Source organism: Anoplophora glabripennis, unplaced genomic scaffold (genome assembly GCF_000390285.2).
Source record: "Anoplophora glabripennis isolate ALB-LARVAE unplaced genomic scaffold, Agla_2.0 scaffold426, whole genome shotgun sequence".
Taxonomy (NCBI): Eukaryota; Metazoa; Arthropoda; class Insecta; order Coleoptera; family Cerambycidae; genus Anoplophora; species Anoplophora glabripennis.
Window position 1 is genome coordinate 417,249 of NW_019416504.1, and position 19,279 is coordinate 436,527.

At 34.4% G+C, this 19,279-nt stretch overlaps 1 protein-coding gene across 1 annotated transcript in view; it reads left to right on the plus strand.

Annotated features, from left to right (window-relative positions):
- Positions 1 to 386: 386 nt before the first annotated feature.
- Positions 387 to 19,279, plus strand: part of LOC108913340 (titin) — a 30,144-nt gene continuing 11,251 nt past the window's right edge. The window contains exons 1-2 of the mRNA XM_023454766.1: positions 387 to 5,908; positions 5,969 to 6,117. Of these exons, the coding sequence (XP_023310534.1) occupies positions 539 to 5,908; positions 5,969 to 6,117 (5,519 nt within the window). The 5' untranslated portion in view covers positions 387 to 538. The remainder of the gene's footprint in view (positions 5,909 to 5,968; positions 6,118 to 19,279) is intronic.

The following is a 19,279-nucleotide window of genomic DNA, read 5'->3' on the forward strand; positions in this document are numbered from 1 at the left end:
TATAAAATGTAATCGCCTTTGTGTTTTTGTTCGTTTTCTATCGACACCGAAACATGTAGCTGTTTTGTAAGTCGCGGCGTGATATAAGCTTTACGAAATAATTCCAACAAACAGAGGAGGCATTCGTTTGCAGGAATTTTATAAAACAAACCGCTGCGTTTACGAAGTGTGCGTCTATTTTAACTTGGGATTTTTCGAATACAACTTTAACTATGAAAGTTAAGACGGTCGCAAAATCCATCTGTTTTCCGAGAATGGCGTTGCACATTCGAGGTTTATAGAAAGTGACGAATCTTAAGCTGAAGCAGACCTCGCAGACTAGCCATATATGTAGAAGATTTAACAGCACGTGGGAGCGAGTGTGACGTAGCGGTCTATCCTACGGTCACCCGTAACCTGCGAGGCTCACATTCGCGCTGAACTCTTCACTTTCAAAAAGAGCGCGACCGCGTTCACACGTACACGACTTACACTAGTGTTATATTTTGTTATTCATTTTACGTTAATTTTGTTAGTGATAGACACGAGTGCCTTAAACATGACTGTGAATAAAGTAGGTACGTCCACTACGAAAACGAAGAAAAAAAGTGCTTCCAGTACCACTGCCGCTAGCACGAGCAAAACCGCCACCACGAAAACTTCCAAAATAGTCGGGGGTAGTTCCACGAAGACACAGACCGGTAATCTGTCGAAATCCTCGTCGTCCTCCAGCCTACAAATCGCAGATGTGTCGCATTTACCAGTTAGTGGCAACGTAGTCACATACGTTGTGACAGAAACCCTTCCTGCGGGAACGGGAGAGAAAATCACCACCTATGGAGAAGCTGGAGCCACGTCCACAGAGTACAGGCATTATATAGCACAAGACTCATCCTCTACTAATAAACATTCCACTGATATCCAACAAATTAGTTCAGTTTTAAACCAGTCCACCGCCAACCTAAACCAGTCAACTTCCAATCTGTCCCAAGTCTCGGGATCCACCTACACAGTAACAGAACCCATGGAGGAAATAAAGCTAACCTACAATAAAAACGACTCTGCGTGGAACGGCAAGTTCGTCTACGAGCAACCGCTTCAGAAAGGTAAGAAGACAAAAAATCAAATAGTTAAAAGCGATGGCGGTACCACTGTGGAACAGTCCTCCACGTCTTCTTCACACCAAGAAAGTTCCTCCAAAGTCCAAAGCTCCTCTAGTAGCTATGTCGTAGAAATAGTAGATGGTAAGGAGAGGATAATCGACAAAAAACATCATGAGTCTGCTCACGCAACTCAGTCCAGTAACGACGAGCACTTGGCTACTAAGAGTGGTACCAACATCACCCCTGAGGTGCACTACACCCAAAAAGCTAGGGACAGCGAAACCAAGTACGATTCCGCAGTGCCCGAATTGCAGCAACCCAAGAGCAAATCGTCAGAAGCGACAAGAGAAATACACCAGGTAGGTGACCAAACTACTTCCTCTGTAAACATTAGCCATGACAATGCCATTAGTGATAGTAGTAAGCATTCCATTAGAGATAGAACGAAAAATTTTATAGACACAGAAAAGACAGATACGATTAAGAAACAAATCGACACAACTAGTAGTGCTAAAACAGCCACCGACAGTACTGAAAATGTCCAGACGACTTCTAAAAACCTCGGTGGTAGCTCGACCCTCACCACCACCACTACCTACTACGACTCCAAAGGTAACGTGATAAAAACCGTCACTGACGTCGACACCCAACAAATTCCAGGGTCTGAAAGTGAACAAACCAGCTCCAAAACAGCTACCAAGGATGCTGTAGATAAAAGAAGAACTCACGTCGTAAGTGACAGTACTGTTATAGACGACTCCACTACTACTTACGTCGACGAAAACTACGTGGACTCATCGAAAATTCGCTCTCAGCAGACAACGACGGATTCAAAGGATTTTTACGGCCACTCCGTAGATTCCAGGAACACGGCGGTAAAGAACGTATACGACACTTCGGCTGTACAGAATACTATAGGCACCAAAGGAAGAGTAATAAAAGATAACACTATTGACTCGACTGATATTATTTATTCGAACGACCGTAACTACGGAAAGACAGGTTGGAATGGTAGTTTTACCTACGAGACTCCACAAAAACCCAAAAGAGAGGGGCCCGTGACCTCTACCCCACAACGACCAGGTTCTCCAGAAAGAAAACCCAAGGGACGCTCCGATTCTCCTTCAAAAAGAACCTTAACGGATTCAAAAAACTTGTATGGCTCGGATAACACTACAACTGAACACAACACAACTACCACTTACTACGTGGATGAAAGTTATGTCGATACCAGTAAGATCCGTAACGCCCCTGAAAGAAAGTCGTCACCCTCAAGAAAACCCGAGAAAAAATCTTCAGACGAACTACCGGCAGCTGGAATACCTTCAAAAAAATATACACCCGGAGGCCAAAAGAGCCCAGAAGATAAGAAATCACGCAAATCCGAATCTCCGTCAAGGAGAAAGGAAAAAATATCACCTGATGATCTTCCACCAGCCGGTATGCCTTCGAAAAAAGACGAATGGGGTAAAAAAATTCCAGATAAATCCCCTCAAGAACCTCCAAAGAAAGATAGAAAACATCCGGAAGAGTTACCTGTGGCGGGAAAGCCATCTAGAAAGCCAACTAAACAAACTCAAGATTTTTTAACAACAGAAACCTCTGAAAATGTAAAACAATTCACTGACATTAATAGGAGGCAACCTATTGACTTTCAAACCAGTAGCACATCTGTAGAACACTACGAGACTACAGACGACCGCAGTGATTCAAAAACAACTATAATAAGAGATTCCAAAACTTCTGTGGACTCGAAAGTCTTTTCCGATAGTACAAATGTCACCGAGTACTATACCATAATCGATGGCAAAAAAGTTCCAGTTGGACCAGGAGGTCCACAAAAATTGAGAGGACCAAACTACTCTTCCGACGCCACAACTGACTATTATGAATCCGTTACCGATATCAAAGATTCAAAGACCAATATTATTAGAGACTCGAAAACTTTTGTCGATAACACAAACATAACTGAAAGTTACACGATTGTTGATGGACAAAGGGTTCCTCTAAAACCTGGAGAGAAAAGACCAATTGAAGACAAACCCAGGAGGTCTGAGAAAGTGCATCCAGACGAGTTACCAGCAGCTGGAATGCCATCCAGAAAAGATAAGAAGCCTCAGAAACCCAATCAGCTGCAACCTAAAGATAAACAGCTCCCTATGGACTCTTCAACAACTGATTATTATGAAAGCGTAACAGATATACAGGATTCCAAAGTCAATATTGTAAGAGATTCGAAAACTCTTCAAAACACAACTAATATTATAGAAGAATACATTATAGTTAATGGCGAAAGAGTACCTCTTGGACCTGGTAGTAGAAGACCAATCGAAGACAAGCCCAGGAAACCTGAAAGATTACATCCAGACGAGTTACCTGCTGCTGGAATGCCTTCAAAAAAAGACAAGAAGCCTCAAAAACCAGAACACGATCAACCAAAAGGCAAGAAGTATCCCTCCGACATTTCAACAACAGAATATTATGAAAACGTTACAGATGTACGTGATTCCAAAGTAAATATAGTAAGAGATTCAAAAACTTTTCAAGATACAACTAATATTATAGAAGAATACACTATAGTTAACGGCGAAAGAGTACCTCTTGGACCTGGTAACAAAAGACCAATCGAAGATATGCCCAGGAAACCTGAGAGATTGCATCCAGACGAGTTACCGGCTGCTGGAATGCCTTCAAAAAAAGACAAGAAGCCTCAAAAAACAGAACAAGATCAACCAAGAAACAAGAAGTATCCCTCCGACATTTCAACAACAGAATATTATGAAAACGTGACAGATGTACGCGATTCCAAGGTGAATATTGTAAGAGATTCAAAAACGTTTAAGGATACAACTAATATTATAGAAGAATACACTATAGTTAACGGCGAAAGAGTACCACTTGGACCTGGTGGCAGGAGGCCGATTGAAGACCAGCCCAGCAAACCCGAAAGGGTGTATCCAGACGAGTTACCAGCAGCTGGAATGCCTTCAAGGAAAGATAAGAAACCTCGAAAACCAGAACAAGATCAACCAAGAAACCAGAAGTATCCTTCCGGCACTTCGACAACAGAACATTATGAAAACGTGACAGATGTACGTGATTCCAAAGTCAATATTATAAGAGATTCAAAAACCTTTAAGGATACCACTAATATTATAGAAGAATACACTATAGTTAACGGCGAAAGAGTACCACTTGGACCTGGTAGCAGAAGGCCGATTGAAGACAAGCCCAGGAAATCTGAGAGAATCCATCCAGACGAGTTACCAGCAGCTGGAATGCCTTCAAGAAAAGACACGAAGCCCCAAAAGCCAGAACAAGATCAACCAAGAGATAAGAAGTTTCCCTCCGACATTTCAACAACAGAATATTATGAAACCGTGACAGATGTACGTGATTCCAAAGTGAATATTGTAAGAGATTCAAAAACGTTTAAGGATACAACTAATATTATAGAAGAATACACTATAGTTAACGGCGAAAGAGTACCACTTGGACCTGGTGGCAGAAGGCCGATTGAAGACAAGCCCAGGAAACCTGAAAGAATCCATCCAGATGAGTTACCAGCAGCTGGAATGCCTTCAAGAAAAGACACGAAGCCCCAAAAGCCAGAACAAGATCAACCAAGAGATAAGATGTTTCCCTCAGACATTTCAACAACAGAATATTATGAAACCGTGACAGATGTACGTGATTCCAAAGTCAATATTGTAAGAGATTCAAAAACGTTTAAGGATACAACTAATATTATAGAAGAATATACTATAGTTAACGGCGAAAGAGTACCACTTGGACCTGGTGGCAGAAGGCCGATTGAAGACAAGCCCAGGAAACCCGAGAGAATCCATCCAGATGAGTTACCAGCAGCTGGAATGCCTTCAAGGAAAGATAGGAAGCCTCAAAAACCAGAACAAGATCAACCAAGAGACAAAAAGTATCCTTCTGACACTTCAACAACAGAATATTTAGAAAACGTAACAGATATACGGGATTCCAAAGTCAAAATTGTAAGAGATTCGAAAACATTAGTCGATACCACCAATATCGTTGAAGAGTTCACAGTAATTGACGGCAGGAAGGTACCTGTAACAATCAAAGACAAAAAATCTCCAAGTGATACGTCAGGTCCTAAAAAACCCGAAAAGAAATCGCCAGATGAATTGCCAGCAGCAGGTATGCCGTCTAAAAAGGAAAAGAAGGTCCCAGACGATAAAAAACCTACTAAAAGAGGCGAGTCTCCAACCAAAAAGAGGAAAGGTCCTGAAGACTACCCCGCGGCTGGCAAACCTTCCAGAACCGACTCCCCTTCACGAAAAAAACCCACAGACGATAAAATTGTCCCTGCCAAAGGCCCCAGGTCTCCTGTAACAGATTCTAAGACAGTAGTCGAGAGTTACGAATCCGTAACTAATATATCCGATTCTAAAACAACTGTTATAAAAGACTCCCAGACGTTTGTCGACAGCCAGAGGTCTGTAGAACATTACACCACGACTGACAGCTATGATAGCACGAAACCTAAAGGTCCAAAAAGTGCCAAACCGATCGAAGACAAGCCAGGCAGAAGGGGTCCTTTGGACAAATATCCCAAGAAACCGGGAGGTCCTAGGGACGGGAAACCGACCGATTTAATACCCACAGATGTAACGTCCGTGGAAAATTATGAAGTCATCAACAATGTCACCGATGTAAAATCCAGCGTAATCGACAAGAAAACCGTCATAGAAGATTACACTACTGACATCAGAGATACAAAAATTGTTGATACAGTCGATAGAGTCAACAAGACCTTCATAAAAGAAGACATCATTGATATTAAGGATATTGTAAGTAATTGTATTAGGCTATTTTAATCGTCTGACTATGTAATTATTTGCGTTTTCCAGAATGAAGTGGAGAATATTACCAACATCAAAAGAGTGTCTGACAACAAGGTAATTAAAATAGAGAAAATCATTAAGGAAATTGAACCCGAAAAACCTCATTACAAGCCGCCACTCAAGGAACAATGCATCTGCGAGCTTTGCACTTGTGGGTAAGTCAAAGAGTATATTTTATACCGAGAATTTTTCGTCCATTATCTAATTTAAAAACTGAGTTTGTACTATACACTTTGTTACTATATATTTGTGACTTTATTATATTCTAACTATTCAGTTTACTTTTTTAAAAATAATAAAAAAAACTAACTAAACAATATAGTGGCTCAATTATCAATTATTATCAATTTGTCCTGTGTAAAGGAGTAAAAACATCCTGTATCTGTAATGTTTGCGAGGTAACGAAAACATTACTGACAAATTCAGTCATTTTTATAAATAAATATTGCACACCTTATACGGGTCAAGACCTAGATAGATATAAAAATAAATGGATTTAGTAGTTTTTCGAACATAACTAATAGAACAAACATTCACACCCTCCTTAAAATAACATCATTAGACAATGGAATGTTTAATAGTTTTAATACTTTGACTAAAATAACCATTTGTCATTCCATTCGAATACCGCTTTCTCAATGCTAAGCAATTGTATACAAATAAATTTTTTCGACGTTTCTATTTTATTTTTGGCCACGGTTTCTAATTGACAAAAATAATTGTTTTTTAAGTAGCTACTACCTGTGTTGCATCATATGCAAATGAAAATTCAAAAATATTTTAATTATGCAGCAAATTAACGGTTAAATGATAATAAAAAAACACGTCACCAAATTAAGTAAATTTAATAGTTATACAGAATGTTCAAAATTTGAAGGTTACCTCTATAATTATGTAGTCAATTCAATGTGAAAATGTCTACTTATGTTGCAAGTCTACGAAAAATTTTAAAGACGTCTATACACTGTAAAAACTTTTAAAAAGGTTTAGCAAGTATCTGCATATTTATTGGCGAATAATTTAGATCGTCATGTTATAAATACCTGAAAATAAATAATCTTTAAATAACCATCACGTCATGTTTAGAACGACACGCTTGTTTAACAATCAAGAATGTATTCTGATTGGGGTCAGTTTGGGATCAACCACTGATTATTGAGGGTCAGATTAGAGCCAAATACCTACTTTGGTTACGTCATCCTGCTTTTAAACTTATACTACAGTACATAATCAGAGAATGTCCATTATTCTATCGTGTAGAAATATTCAGGATTTTTTATTACTAACATATGAATAACCGTATTTAATGCTATCTTGATAGTCAAATCGTTGGGACAAATATAAATTATATAAAAAGTATTTGTGATGCAAAATCTCTTTATTGGGGAATTTCGAATTGTTGCAGTAGGGTTTTTCCAAATAAAAAATAATAGATAATTTATCCGATAGAGAAATAAATGGAACATATCTTATTTTCGTGTTGATGTTTCGACCTGATAAAAACGAAATTTTCAATAATTCTTTTATATAAATTAATATTTTGTGATTGTTATTATTAAGGATATAAAAAACGCACAAATATGTACAACGGATTGCGATTAAACAACAAGAAAGAGGGATATTTAGTTCCTGATACTCAGGGGTAATAAATAGTTAAATATGTGAAAATATACGAATTGCTGAAGATAAAGTTATATTATGATCCCAACAAAACTTTTAATTTTGACAAATTGTATAATCTTTCTTACGTAGGTATTGGAAATTGAAAAATGTTTATATTTTCTATGCGTATACATATACCTTCTTATCACTCAACGTTATCAGACTGAAAAGATTACAATTCCACTTGAAAAAAAATGTATTTTTGATAGTACACTTGTAGTTGGCAATATTTATTTATCCTATATAAAATATATCATCTGCTACAGCTTTGAAAATATTTATAATATCTTATGTCACCAGGTAATTTAATATTTTATTATAATTTCGGGATATTTGAAATGTTATGGTATCTGATCTTATCTTTTATCTGTTGCTAGATACGAAATATAAATGTCAAAGCCTCTTATTTTTATCGTTAAAATAATATGCATACGGGGTGTGTGACCTATTTCGAATGGAAAAATCTGTGAAAAAAATATATGTAGCGACTGATTTAATTAGCGCTAATTTTTCACATTGTATTTCACGGTCTATAATTATTGTGACTGGAAAGTATTCTTAAACTACAAGAAAATCTGTCATTTGGAGATGTTTTTTTTTTCCAAATTCAACTAGATACATGTAGGTTATTATAATATTACGCAAGTTAGAAAATTGTCAACGCAAGGCGACGTAAACTCTAATAAATAATATAAATATTTATAGTTCACCTAAGTTATAAAACTAGAACGGCAAAAATCGTATAAACTGACTGGTAACAAACAGGTTCTTATGAATAACTAAATTGGTAAATATTTCTGTCGGTGATGTCATGTTTGTTGACTTTTTATGTTTGCCTCTTACTTGAAACAACACCGATGTTAGGTAATGTCCCTGCAAATCCACCACGTCCTGCCTGTAACATTTTTTTCTCTGAAATCGAACCTCTAATATAATTATTATTATTTGGCCGGCAATATTCCACTCGCCATAAATTTGGTGAAATTAAATTGTAATTTGTATAACCCGCAATTATTTCTATAGCTTATGTAGCTTATGTATTGCAACGAAGAATTGAAAATAGTAAAAAAAAATCATACAGGATACCAAAATTGGCATATTACGATTAAATATTCCTTTGTGTGGCATACGAGTTGTTATCTGGACTTTTGAAAAAATCGTATCAGGTATTAAAACTTGAACTTGAAACTTAACCGTCATTAAGATAATATGGTGTAGGTTCCGAAAATTGAAATTTAAATAACAATGCATATCTATGTACAGGGTGGTCACACGAAAATTGCCTTTTCCTCCGTTATTCAGAACAAAAGTTCGGAATATGTAGGGAAAAGTTGTGGGGTTTTCAATAAAAAAAAATTGCCAACCGTGAAACAGAGGCAATTGAATATTATGTTAATAAATCGTCGAGATATTTTTTTTTTTTTAATTTATTTGTAGATATAGGAAAAATGTTATGAAATATTAAATGTTATTTTTAATAATCAAGAATACAATTTTTAACAATCTTATTTTCATCACTTCGCTTAATACTGTTCTTCGTTTTTTTAAACATTTGGTTGCCCCCCCATTTGGTTTTGACGGAAAAGTTTTATAGGATTGTATGTAGTGTACATTTGCTTCAAAAATTAGTGTTCTGTCTTATCTAGTGCAAATTAAATAAAAATGGAATTTTTAAATCAAATTTTGCATCTCTCTGCGTCTGCAAACATTTGCCTTCATTTTACGAAATTAATTTTTTAGTTTACAGATTAACATCACTTTTTTAGTTGTCACAATTAATTATTTCACGGTCACAATGTAATAAAACTATGTATTAAATTGCGAAAATCTCGAAAACTGTTAGCTTTATAAATACCGCATATATATTTGAAGGCTACTTTAAAAGTCTTTGCAACGTAAGTTAGGCCTATATGGCAGAAATGTGACATACATATTCGTGTTGTGTTAAAAAAAAAAAATAAATCCATACGAAAAAGGAAATGAAGGACAGTTTTCAAGTAACCACCCTTTACATACAGGTTATCTAAAAGTATGTTATTATAACCACCATTTTTTTTAAACTATGTCAACAACATCATTGAAAACCCCTCACTCTGTACGGGTATTATGATTAAATAGATGAAAGTAAGAATTAACGAATTGCTATTCGAGTAGCTCACAATTATTTTGCAAGGTCGGCGATTTTATATTAAATATAGGTTGGCATATACATAATTACACAGTAGAAAATTGTCGAAAAAATGTACCTACGCTGAGAATTGAGAAATTTTTTTGTGAAACTTCCCCACGGTTAGATAACTATGAATATTCGATAATTGATAAAATGATAATGAAACGTTTGGCACTTGTACGAAACGGACAAAATCTAGATAACGTGAAGGCGTGTGTGGACAATACCGCTTTTACTTTGACATTTAATTCACTATACTTTCGAAACACGAAGTTTGCTTATAGTAAAACTGTTACGTAATTTTCATTTCAGAATATCACCAATGACTTGACAAACTTTGTCGTTGGAACTTTTTCTTGATTACGAAAGCGCTGGGATATATGCATGTGATAATTTTTTCAATATATGTTTACTTACACACTTATACAAGGTATACATATACCGTTAGAATGTCCTAAGCTGTGGAAGATACAGAGAAGGTTAGATTACAACGAAATTATGCATTTAAAATTACGAAAAAACATTGAAAAGAAGCCGCATTGTTTCTGAAATATTATGAAAAATCAGAAACTCTAATTTCTCCATACGGTGATTTTTCATATGGTACGGTTTACTTTTTGTTTTCGTCAAAATATCTCCATAATATCCATTTTTACATAGTATGCTTTGAAAACAAAACGTGCAATTATGTACATATTATGTCAAACGAAATTGTGACAGTTCATTTAAATGCTAAAATTCAGTTTATTAAAAATGCAATTTTCACATAAGAATAGGAGGATATGCTTCAAACTTGTTGATTAATTAATTCTTGTTATGTGAAATTATTTTTTTCGAAAACTGTCATCAAAAAATATGCCAATAACTATAGTGATATGAACTTGATCTATCGAAATTTCGTTGGAGGTAATAGTTAGTTAGCTCTTTTGTGTTCAATGCACACTATGCAAAAATGGGTAATACCTATAGGATTTTGTCGAAAACAAAATGTAAAGATTGTAACCAAAAAAGTTCGCTGAATTTCAAATTGTTTTGTAGATAGTTTAGAACAACGTAAAAAAATGTTTTCTTCAATGTTACTGAATTTTAATGATACATGTGCCGTCAACTTTGTGACCAATATGTCAATAAAATATTAATACCTACTTAAACATTGCATAAAACATATAACATTTATCGGGGTGACCTTGTCATTGTCTCAAATCGGTTTACATTGCACATACAGTAAAAACGCGTATACAAAGATATAAAAATGGAAGAGAAGGCCGAAAATGAAAATAATTGAGAAATATCCATCTAACGCTGCACTACACTGACTCACAGAAAAGTGGGCGAATTATTTACCTCGTAGGCTTAAGAATAAGTAGGCTGTATCTGGTAGAAAGAAAGGAGCTGTGGGCGGTAGATTTGATATAAATAAGTTTTTATTTATTGTTTCTCCTTAAGCGTCTAATTATTTATTTATGAGGTGGAGCTGTATTTGTCAAGTGACAAGAATCAGTAGGAGTTTGCAAACATCAATGAAATACTGGGCAATTTGTCGTATCTCGGGTATAGGTATCCAAAACATCCGATTTTCCAATAATAGGACCGGATGTGATAAAACGTCTTTTTGAAAATATGACGGATGTGGATAAAGTAAATGTTCTTACATGTAATGATTTTGCTTTCTAAGACCGTGCTAATGAAAATGGGGCCGTTTTTTGTAATTGACTCGCTTCGGAATTAATAGGGCTTTGCTCTACTTTATAATGGCAATTAAATTGGTAAACAAATGTTCTCGTAAATATAATCGGGGACATGAAGTATGTCAGTTATAAACGAAGACAAACTAATTTACGGAAGTAACATGCAATCCGTAAAAGGAGGACTTTGATTTTATGAAATATCTTAACTTTTAGTGTAAACATGGGACTACTTTGTGACTATTGGCATTACTTTTTGAACTGGTGGTTTTACTTTAATATTATGAATTCTTTCATCAAGTTTTAATACTGTAATTCGATTATAGGTATTTATATAATACCAATTTTTTCATAACCCGTCCAAAAAAATAAGGTGAATTTGTTTAAAAAAATAAAATATCTTGTGCTTCCAAATCAATTTCGTCGCCTTCAAAGTAACCCCCTTCCGATACAATACACTTATGCCAACGTTTTGTCCAACTCTCGAAACAGTCTGAAAAGTCCTTTTCCGGTATGGCCTTCAATGCTTTCGTCGATTCGACTCTTATTTCCTCGGAGTGGACTTTTGAGTTTAGGGAATAGCTAGACGTCACTCGGTGCTAAATCAGGAGAATACGGTGGTTGCGGAACGTTATGAGTTGAATTTTTGGCGAGATGGTCTCGAATTTATCAATGCCGTGTGAACCTGTGCATTATCATGATGCAAAAACCGAGAGTAGGTCATAATTCCGGCCTTTTCCGGTGAATAGCATAACACTCAAATAATATTCCTTGTTAACAGTTTGACCAGTTGGAAGAAATTCATACTGCACTACGCCACGATAATCAAAGAAAACTGTCAAGATGACCTTGATTTTTGAGTGATTTTGGAGTGTTTTTTTCGGTCTTGGTTCACCTGTTGCACGATATTCCCTCTATTGATCGGCTGTTTCCGGAACATTTCCGTAGTCAGAAATCATTGTTTCACAGATGCGCGACTGTGTTTTTGCAAGAAGTTGAGCGTTTTTGGAACCAAACGCGTCTAAGGCATATCAAATCTTTTAAAATGGTATTTACCGAACCTTTCGATATGCCAGCAAAGTCTCTTATTGTTAATCGACGGTTTTCTATGACATGATCTTTGATTTGATTAACTTGTTGTTCATCAGTAGTCGTTGATGGTCGTCCGGAACGCTGTTCGTCCTTAACGTTTTCTTTGCCTTCTTTAAAGTCTTTGTACCTACCACTTGTAAAAATTTTTTGGCGACACAACCTCACCACTAAAGGCTTTTTGTAACATCCTCAACGTTTTCGCGGCAGAGTATTCATTCCACAAAGAAATTTTATGCAAATTCTTTGCTCAACAAAATCAGACATAGTGAAAATCGATAAACTAACTTTCGTATGTTTATAAAATCACGAGTAGCTCTGCAGCAAATGAATATATTGACTTAAAACTCTGCATATATATCAAAGATAGTACTAGGAACCTGCAAAAAAATAATTGTATGCTTTCATAATACCCGCGAATTTTAAATAAGTAATTTACCTTATTTTTTGGACACAAGTCAAGTTTCAAAGGCATATAATAAATTATTTGTTTCAAATCATTAATAATTCAAATATTCCATTTATTTGAAACTAAAAACTATATTAAAATTAACTACAATATAAAAATCAATTAAAAAAATATGTGTTTTTAAAGTAAATCATTCTGGAGAAATATTCACAATCCTGAAATGTCTAGAACAAATTTATCTTTTTATGACTTTTGCAGTAATTTTGCTTCAATCTCACCTCTGACCTTCAAATTCTATTTGTAACATCAAGAATCTTATGTGGGGAGACCATTATATAATCTGTAGGAATTAGAGAACTTTTAAAAGTAATTGTTGTAATGGCACACTCGCCTCCTCATAACCATTGCAGACATAGGAGTAGGTATAAGCAATAAAACTTTATATACTCTAAGGACATCCAGATTATTACCAATAATTATGGCTATATATGGAAAGATTAAGAGATGTTACTTTATACGGCACTGTCGAGATGAAGGGCAAAATATTTCTCTCAAAAATACAGTGAGAGCATCATAAAAATGCTAGTTTGCTATGGCAGTAGATAATATAATAGTAACATGCGGAAATATTAGTAATTTAATACCTCCAGTATGTATACGTGCAATTTTCCAGGAAGCAATGATGCAATTCATAAACCACAATAAAAACGTTTCTATGCCGATTATGTCAATATTAGTAGAAAATTGGCAAAACAACACATTAACAGAACTTGTCCCCTATTCACCATCCAAGTTTAGGAGAAGTCTCATTCATATTTTCCTAAGATTATGTGTTTTATGTCCAACCAAACGACAACGCTAAGTTTGTCCGAGTTCAACTAGCTTTTTCATCGAGATAATAGCCATAAAAAGTAATTATAAACAAATAGGCGCCTGTTCCATTTCATTGCATTAGCTGATGCATGTGGAACATGGAATTGATTCACAGTGTACAAATAAGACCGCAGACCAGTCTATTTCGGTCTTATCCTTATTCATAAGGCGAACCTAAGTAGGCCATTGAAAATAACGACTCAAGTAGCATTGTAACTTAAGGCAAATATATTTATTACCATTAACGTGGCTTGGTAACTTTCTCATTAGGTGTCTCTTGGTGGAATCGCAAAGGCTTGAGGTGTGTTGTGGAAAACGTGGATATACGGTGTGTTCAAACGAATACAGAGCCTTGACTTCGTGAAAGAAATATATGTAGGAAAAAAATATATGATTTAATGGTCGATTCGGTGCACTAATTTGCACTACAGCGTGTAGTTCTCTCTAAATACTTTCGACTATCTTTCAACTTGAAAATTTGAAACAGTTTTCTTAAGAAATTATTACCCTGTCGCCTTCGCTGACATTTTAATCTTTTGGATTTTCAGTCCGGTAAGGAAATAGTTTGATCGAAATATTCATTTTTCTCAAATTTTCCACTAAATTTAAAAGGTGTGTATCAAAACTAGATCTAGTTAACATTGGCACGGTGGCTTGTTATTTATCATCTAGATACTGACTTATATCGTTTTAAAAAACAAACGCGACGCCACTGCTGAAATCGCCAAAGATCAGCAACGTGACCACGAGCAGAAGGCCAAGCCCGTTTCTCGGACAATATGGTGAGGTCATCGAGTATCATCGCCATATAAAGAATGTTGCTTTGGTTCTGCACCACCTCCAAGTGTACCGTTTCGCCAACACATGGTGCCCGGTCGCCTTGTGGAGGCTTTCGTGTAAACGAATAGGGTGGGTTGAAGACAGAAACATGGAAAACAAGAAACAGATTTTCCGCAAATTTTGTTACGCATTAAATGTAAACATATTTGTGCATCTACTGGATTGAGTACGTTGAATACGTAAAATAAAAAGATCCACAACTGTAAATGCAATTTAATAGCATTGTAAAAATAAATATGATACGTAAAAAATATGTACAGGATGTACCTAAAATATAAAAAAATAAGACGATTTTTTTCTGTATCTCAAAAAGAAAGTCGATACGTCCATGGTAAGTATATAAAAAAATAATCGTTTTATTTTTTGACGTTATCACCACCACGTTATACATTGAGTAAAAAATCGGTTTTTCTCTAGTATCATGTGGTTGAATTGGAGTTATCATATCTACATATTTCAAAATAAACTTTTATTGCTTTTGCATGAGGAATGTTGCACGTGCTGACGAGCCGACGAAACTATAGGAGTAAAATAAAAAACAATTCATCCGTGTTTATCAAACAACCAAGCGTCACTTTTATATTTCAAGTTTCGTAATTTTATTTATTGCAATTTAAAGTAAAATAGGCTGCTGTCAAAGTTTGGATAATAAACAAAGTAATGTTAAAATTCCATTTAAATAAAACTGCTGTTGAATAAACAAGTGTAAATAAATTCGCGTGCTTAACAGTAACAATCTGACCCATGGAGATGACTATAAACAAAAAATATTCAATTGCCCATAAGTTATTATTACGGATTTGGTGGCAGTCTTCACGAATTCAAGACATGTGCATGGAATTTCTCTCACTCGACGATACCTACAGTTCAAATTTATAGTTTTCGATATTATATGTAGTTCGCAACAGGTTGCATGCAGTTTAATTATTACATTGAAATGTGCGTGATGCTACACTAGAATCTTTTGAATTGCCTTTCAACCTATTAACGATGCCAGGGTCCGAGGAGAATGACCCATAACTATCAATAATGCATTTGTTGCTAGCCGTAGCACCGTAAGTTCCTCAAGTCAAACGACAAATGCCGTGATTGCAAAACAAAATACTAATTTTATTTTAGTAGTTCTTTTTACATCACAATAAATTTCGCGTTTTAATTTTTCGTGTAAAGAGCAATATGTACATGTTTTCGTAGTGGATTATGATATGATACGATAAAGCACAATCAATAGGCACATTATTATGTCTTATATATAAGACGATCTATTGTTTGTTATAAATGTTGCTATAAATACCTCAAAATGCGCATTTTGCAGTAATTACTTGCAATCATAGGCTGAACATGCGCCAGTCATATTTATAAATAGCACACAAAAGGTATTACTTTATTTATCCATTGAAAGGAAACGGAGAATCCGCGGTTACTCGCATATTTTCCATGAACACCTTATTGTTAGCCACGAGCTGTACGCATTCTTTCGAGAATAATAATCGAAAGTTTCCTATAATTTTATCATGTATTCATTAATTAAACAGCAAAAACATTTCAAAACCGATAAAGAAAATATAAAATATTAATCGCTTTTGGTAACACTGGATTGCTAGGAATAAATCCAGTGGCGTTCGTGCCCAGTGTCGGTCAAAATAAAACTGTTAGGTTACTGTTAGTGATATTGTACCCCTATTTGGTGCTTATTTAATTACAGTTTTTTTTTGTTTATTATCAATACTACGATAATAAATTATAAAGCACCAAAAATATATTTATCGTTATGGTACAACAACACGATCTTAAAGTAAAACAAATTATTAATCATAAATAATTATTTATTTAGTCATTAATTATTATTAGGTCAACCGTTTAATGGGAAGGTCAAAAATATTTTTAGCAATGTTATTTTTGTGGCATTTTCAGACTAATTAATATTATCAAACGCGTATTTGTCATTAACACAACACATATAAATAACTATGAACGTGTTTAATCCAAAATTTGTATAACCTTTTTATTTTCCATCTTAAAGTAATTCTTATATTAATAATTTAGTAATCTCTTCCTGCTGTTACCTGCCGAGTTAGGAAATTTCATAATTTACGGTGGACAAAAAATCGGAAGATAACACATATCTGACTTATGAAAATGCAAATATTATTCCATGTTAACCCAATAAAAAATTGTGTAAGTAAAGTACCTATGTACACAAAATTCCCGCATCTGATAACGTGGTATTAAAGATCAAGGTAATGGATAAAACATGTATTAAGGAATTATGTCATATTAAAAAAAAAAGTTATTCTTGATATTTCATTAATAATTATTATAAAATTAACATATACGCGAATTTTGAATATGTAACTACCTGCAGCCACTGTTATAATTTTAAACGAGTTCGCCAGCATAGGTAGTACTTTTTTTAAACAAGTTCTCATCCTGTTTTATTTACGGTACGCTGGGTTGATATCTCATCCGTAACAACTCCAACAAATCTCGTATAATGCCGCCGTACAGGTGGATTAATTAGACGTAAACAATGGCTTTTTAAGACTCTATTGAGATCGGTTTGAACTTTGCCGATTCGCAGTCGTTTAATGCCAACAACAATCTTAAATTCCTAAGAAATGTGCAGTAGAAGGCGTCATATAAGTGGCAGTAGCAGTGTTTTCTTAATCTTTTTACGACTGTATGTATAATACTCTTGAGAGGGGTTGATCCAATCATGTCTGGACGTCCTGTGCAATATCTAGGTTGCAAAATAATTATCGATTTGACATTTTTTATGATTCTGATATATTACTTTTACATAACGCAAACAGATTAACTGACAGAATGCAACAATAGGTAAAAATTATGAGATTATGGATTCTTGATAAAAAAAATCATATAACAGAAGTAGTATACTAATAGTAATAGTAGTATAATAAATGTATTATTTTATAAAGCGACTGAATTGCGACTTGCGACTTGTGACAGTTAAATTTGAAATTCGTTCAAAAACAGTTAACATCATGCATGCAAATAAAATATAAATAATATCGCTCTGTCCTATTTAGGATAACCCCAAACAAGGAGAGAACACATATAGGTTTATTATATTCGTGTAGTATAATTATTTCATATAAGGTGCATTGTTTGCAGCAAATTAAAGCGTGGTAATTATCATAAATGTATTGAATAAAACGTTATGCGAATATTATCGATAACAAACCCCCTGTCTAGGTCTTATTTTTAGGTATTATCGATCAAACACATCACTTATAACGACTAAATTGTGATACTTTATCAAAAAAGATCTAGGGCACAAAAATTCTGGGTCAAATATTCCATTATATTCTGCGCCAAAACTATTCATCGATTTTTAGCGTTAAAAATTATAGCTTTGAATATTTAATTTTATTTTTGTCTTACTAATTAAGAACACTTCTCAAATTTTTACTTAAAACAAATTGCAATTTTACTTTTCATGATGTATTCTCGATTTTCTAATGTGAACAAAAACATCGATTACTCATACATCTTCCTCGTGGCATTTTTTTTTAGCGGTTTAATACTGCTAAACGCGATAACTCAAAGACTTCATGGTAGTTGTATTAATTATAGATGCAGTGATAATATTTTATGTCGATAATGCTTTCAACTTTTTCATTCAATTTATTAAGACGTTAATAATTTGTTCTTTAATTGTTGACTTTGAATCTATTCCCAAACAATGCATTGTTATTTTGCAACAAAACTATTTCGGAAATGTTGAGATACTGTTACATAACCTTACTCTTTAAAAGATTTTAAATTATACCATCCATAAAAGGTCACAGCTATCAACTTCCTGTATGCCAAAACAAAAAAAAAATCTAGTTTTTAATGACTGTACAATGTACATATAAATGTGAAAAGCAAAAATATATACCTGAACAAAGGGATATTCACATAAAAATGTATCATTGAATGTTTGAATATTTTTTCCTCTGTAACTGTAAACAATTTTGGAGTATATCAGTAGGTATATCACGTACAGTAACAATAACTTTTTATCGAAATCAAATTACATCATAAAATTATTAAAAAACGCCTCAAACGATTTTAAGGTCGCTTGATTAGTTACGCTTCAATCTACCATTAATTGTCTACAACAAAAAGTACATAGAGACTTTTTATATGTGCTCCTATTAACTTTTGCTTTCAATATCGGCATATTTAACTTCCTGATACGATTATTTTATAATGATTCGTTGTCGATTTTTTATGGCCATGACCGAAATAGGAAGCTCTCAAGAATTAGACACAAAATGATGATGTATCCTGACAACAATCAAATTTCTCAATTAATCGTTATAAGTATTTCTTATTACTTCAATCACTATTTTTTATTACGCATTAAAAATAGACAAACTTTCAGTATTGGTATATCTAAGTGAAAGAAGACAATGCCTGCTTGCGATGTTGAATTCAGAAGTGTTTCAAAATATTGAAGAACTTTGAATTGCTTTAGCAACTCTTCTGAAGTTTTCCGAAGCATTGTAGTAAGAAATTTACAATTTTTGGTTTTATTTGACATGCTCAAATAATCCGCTTTCAAAATGTATACGCGATTT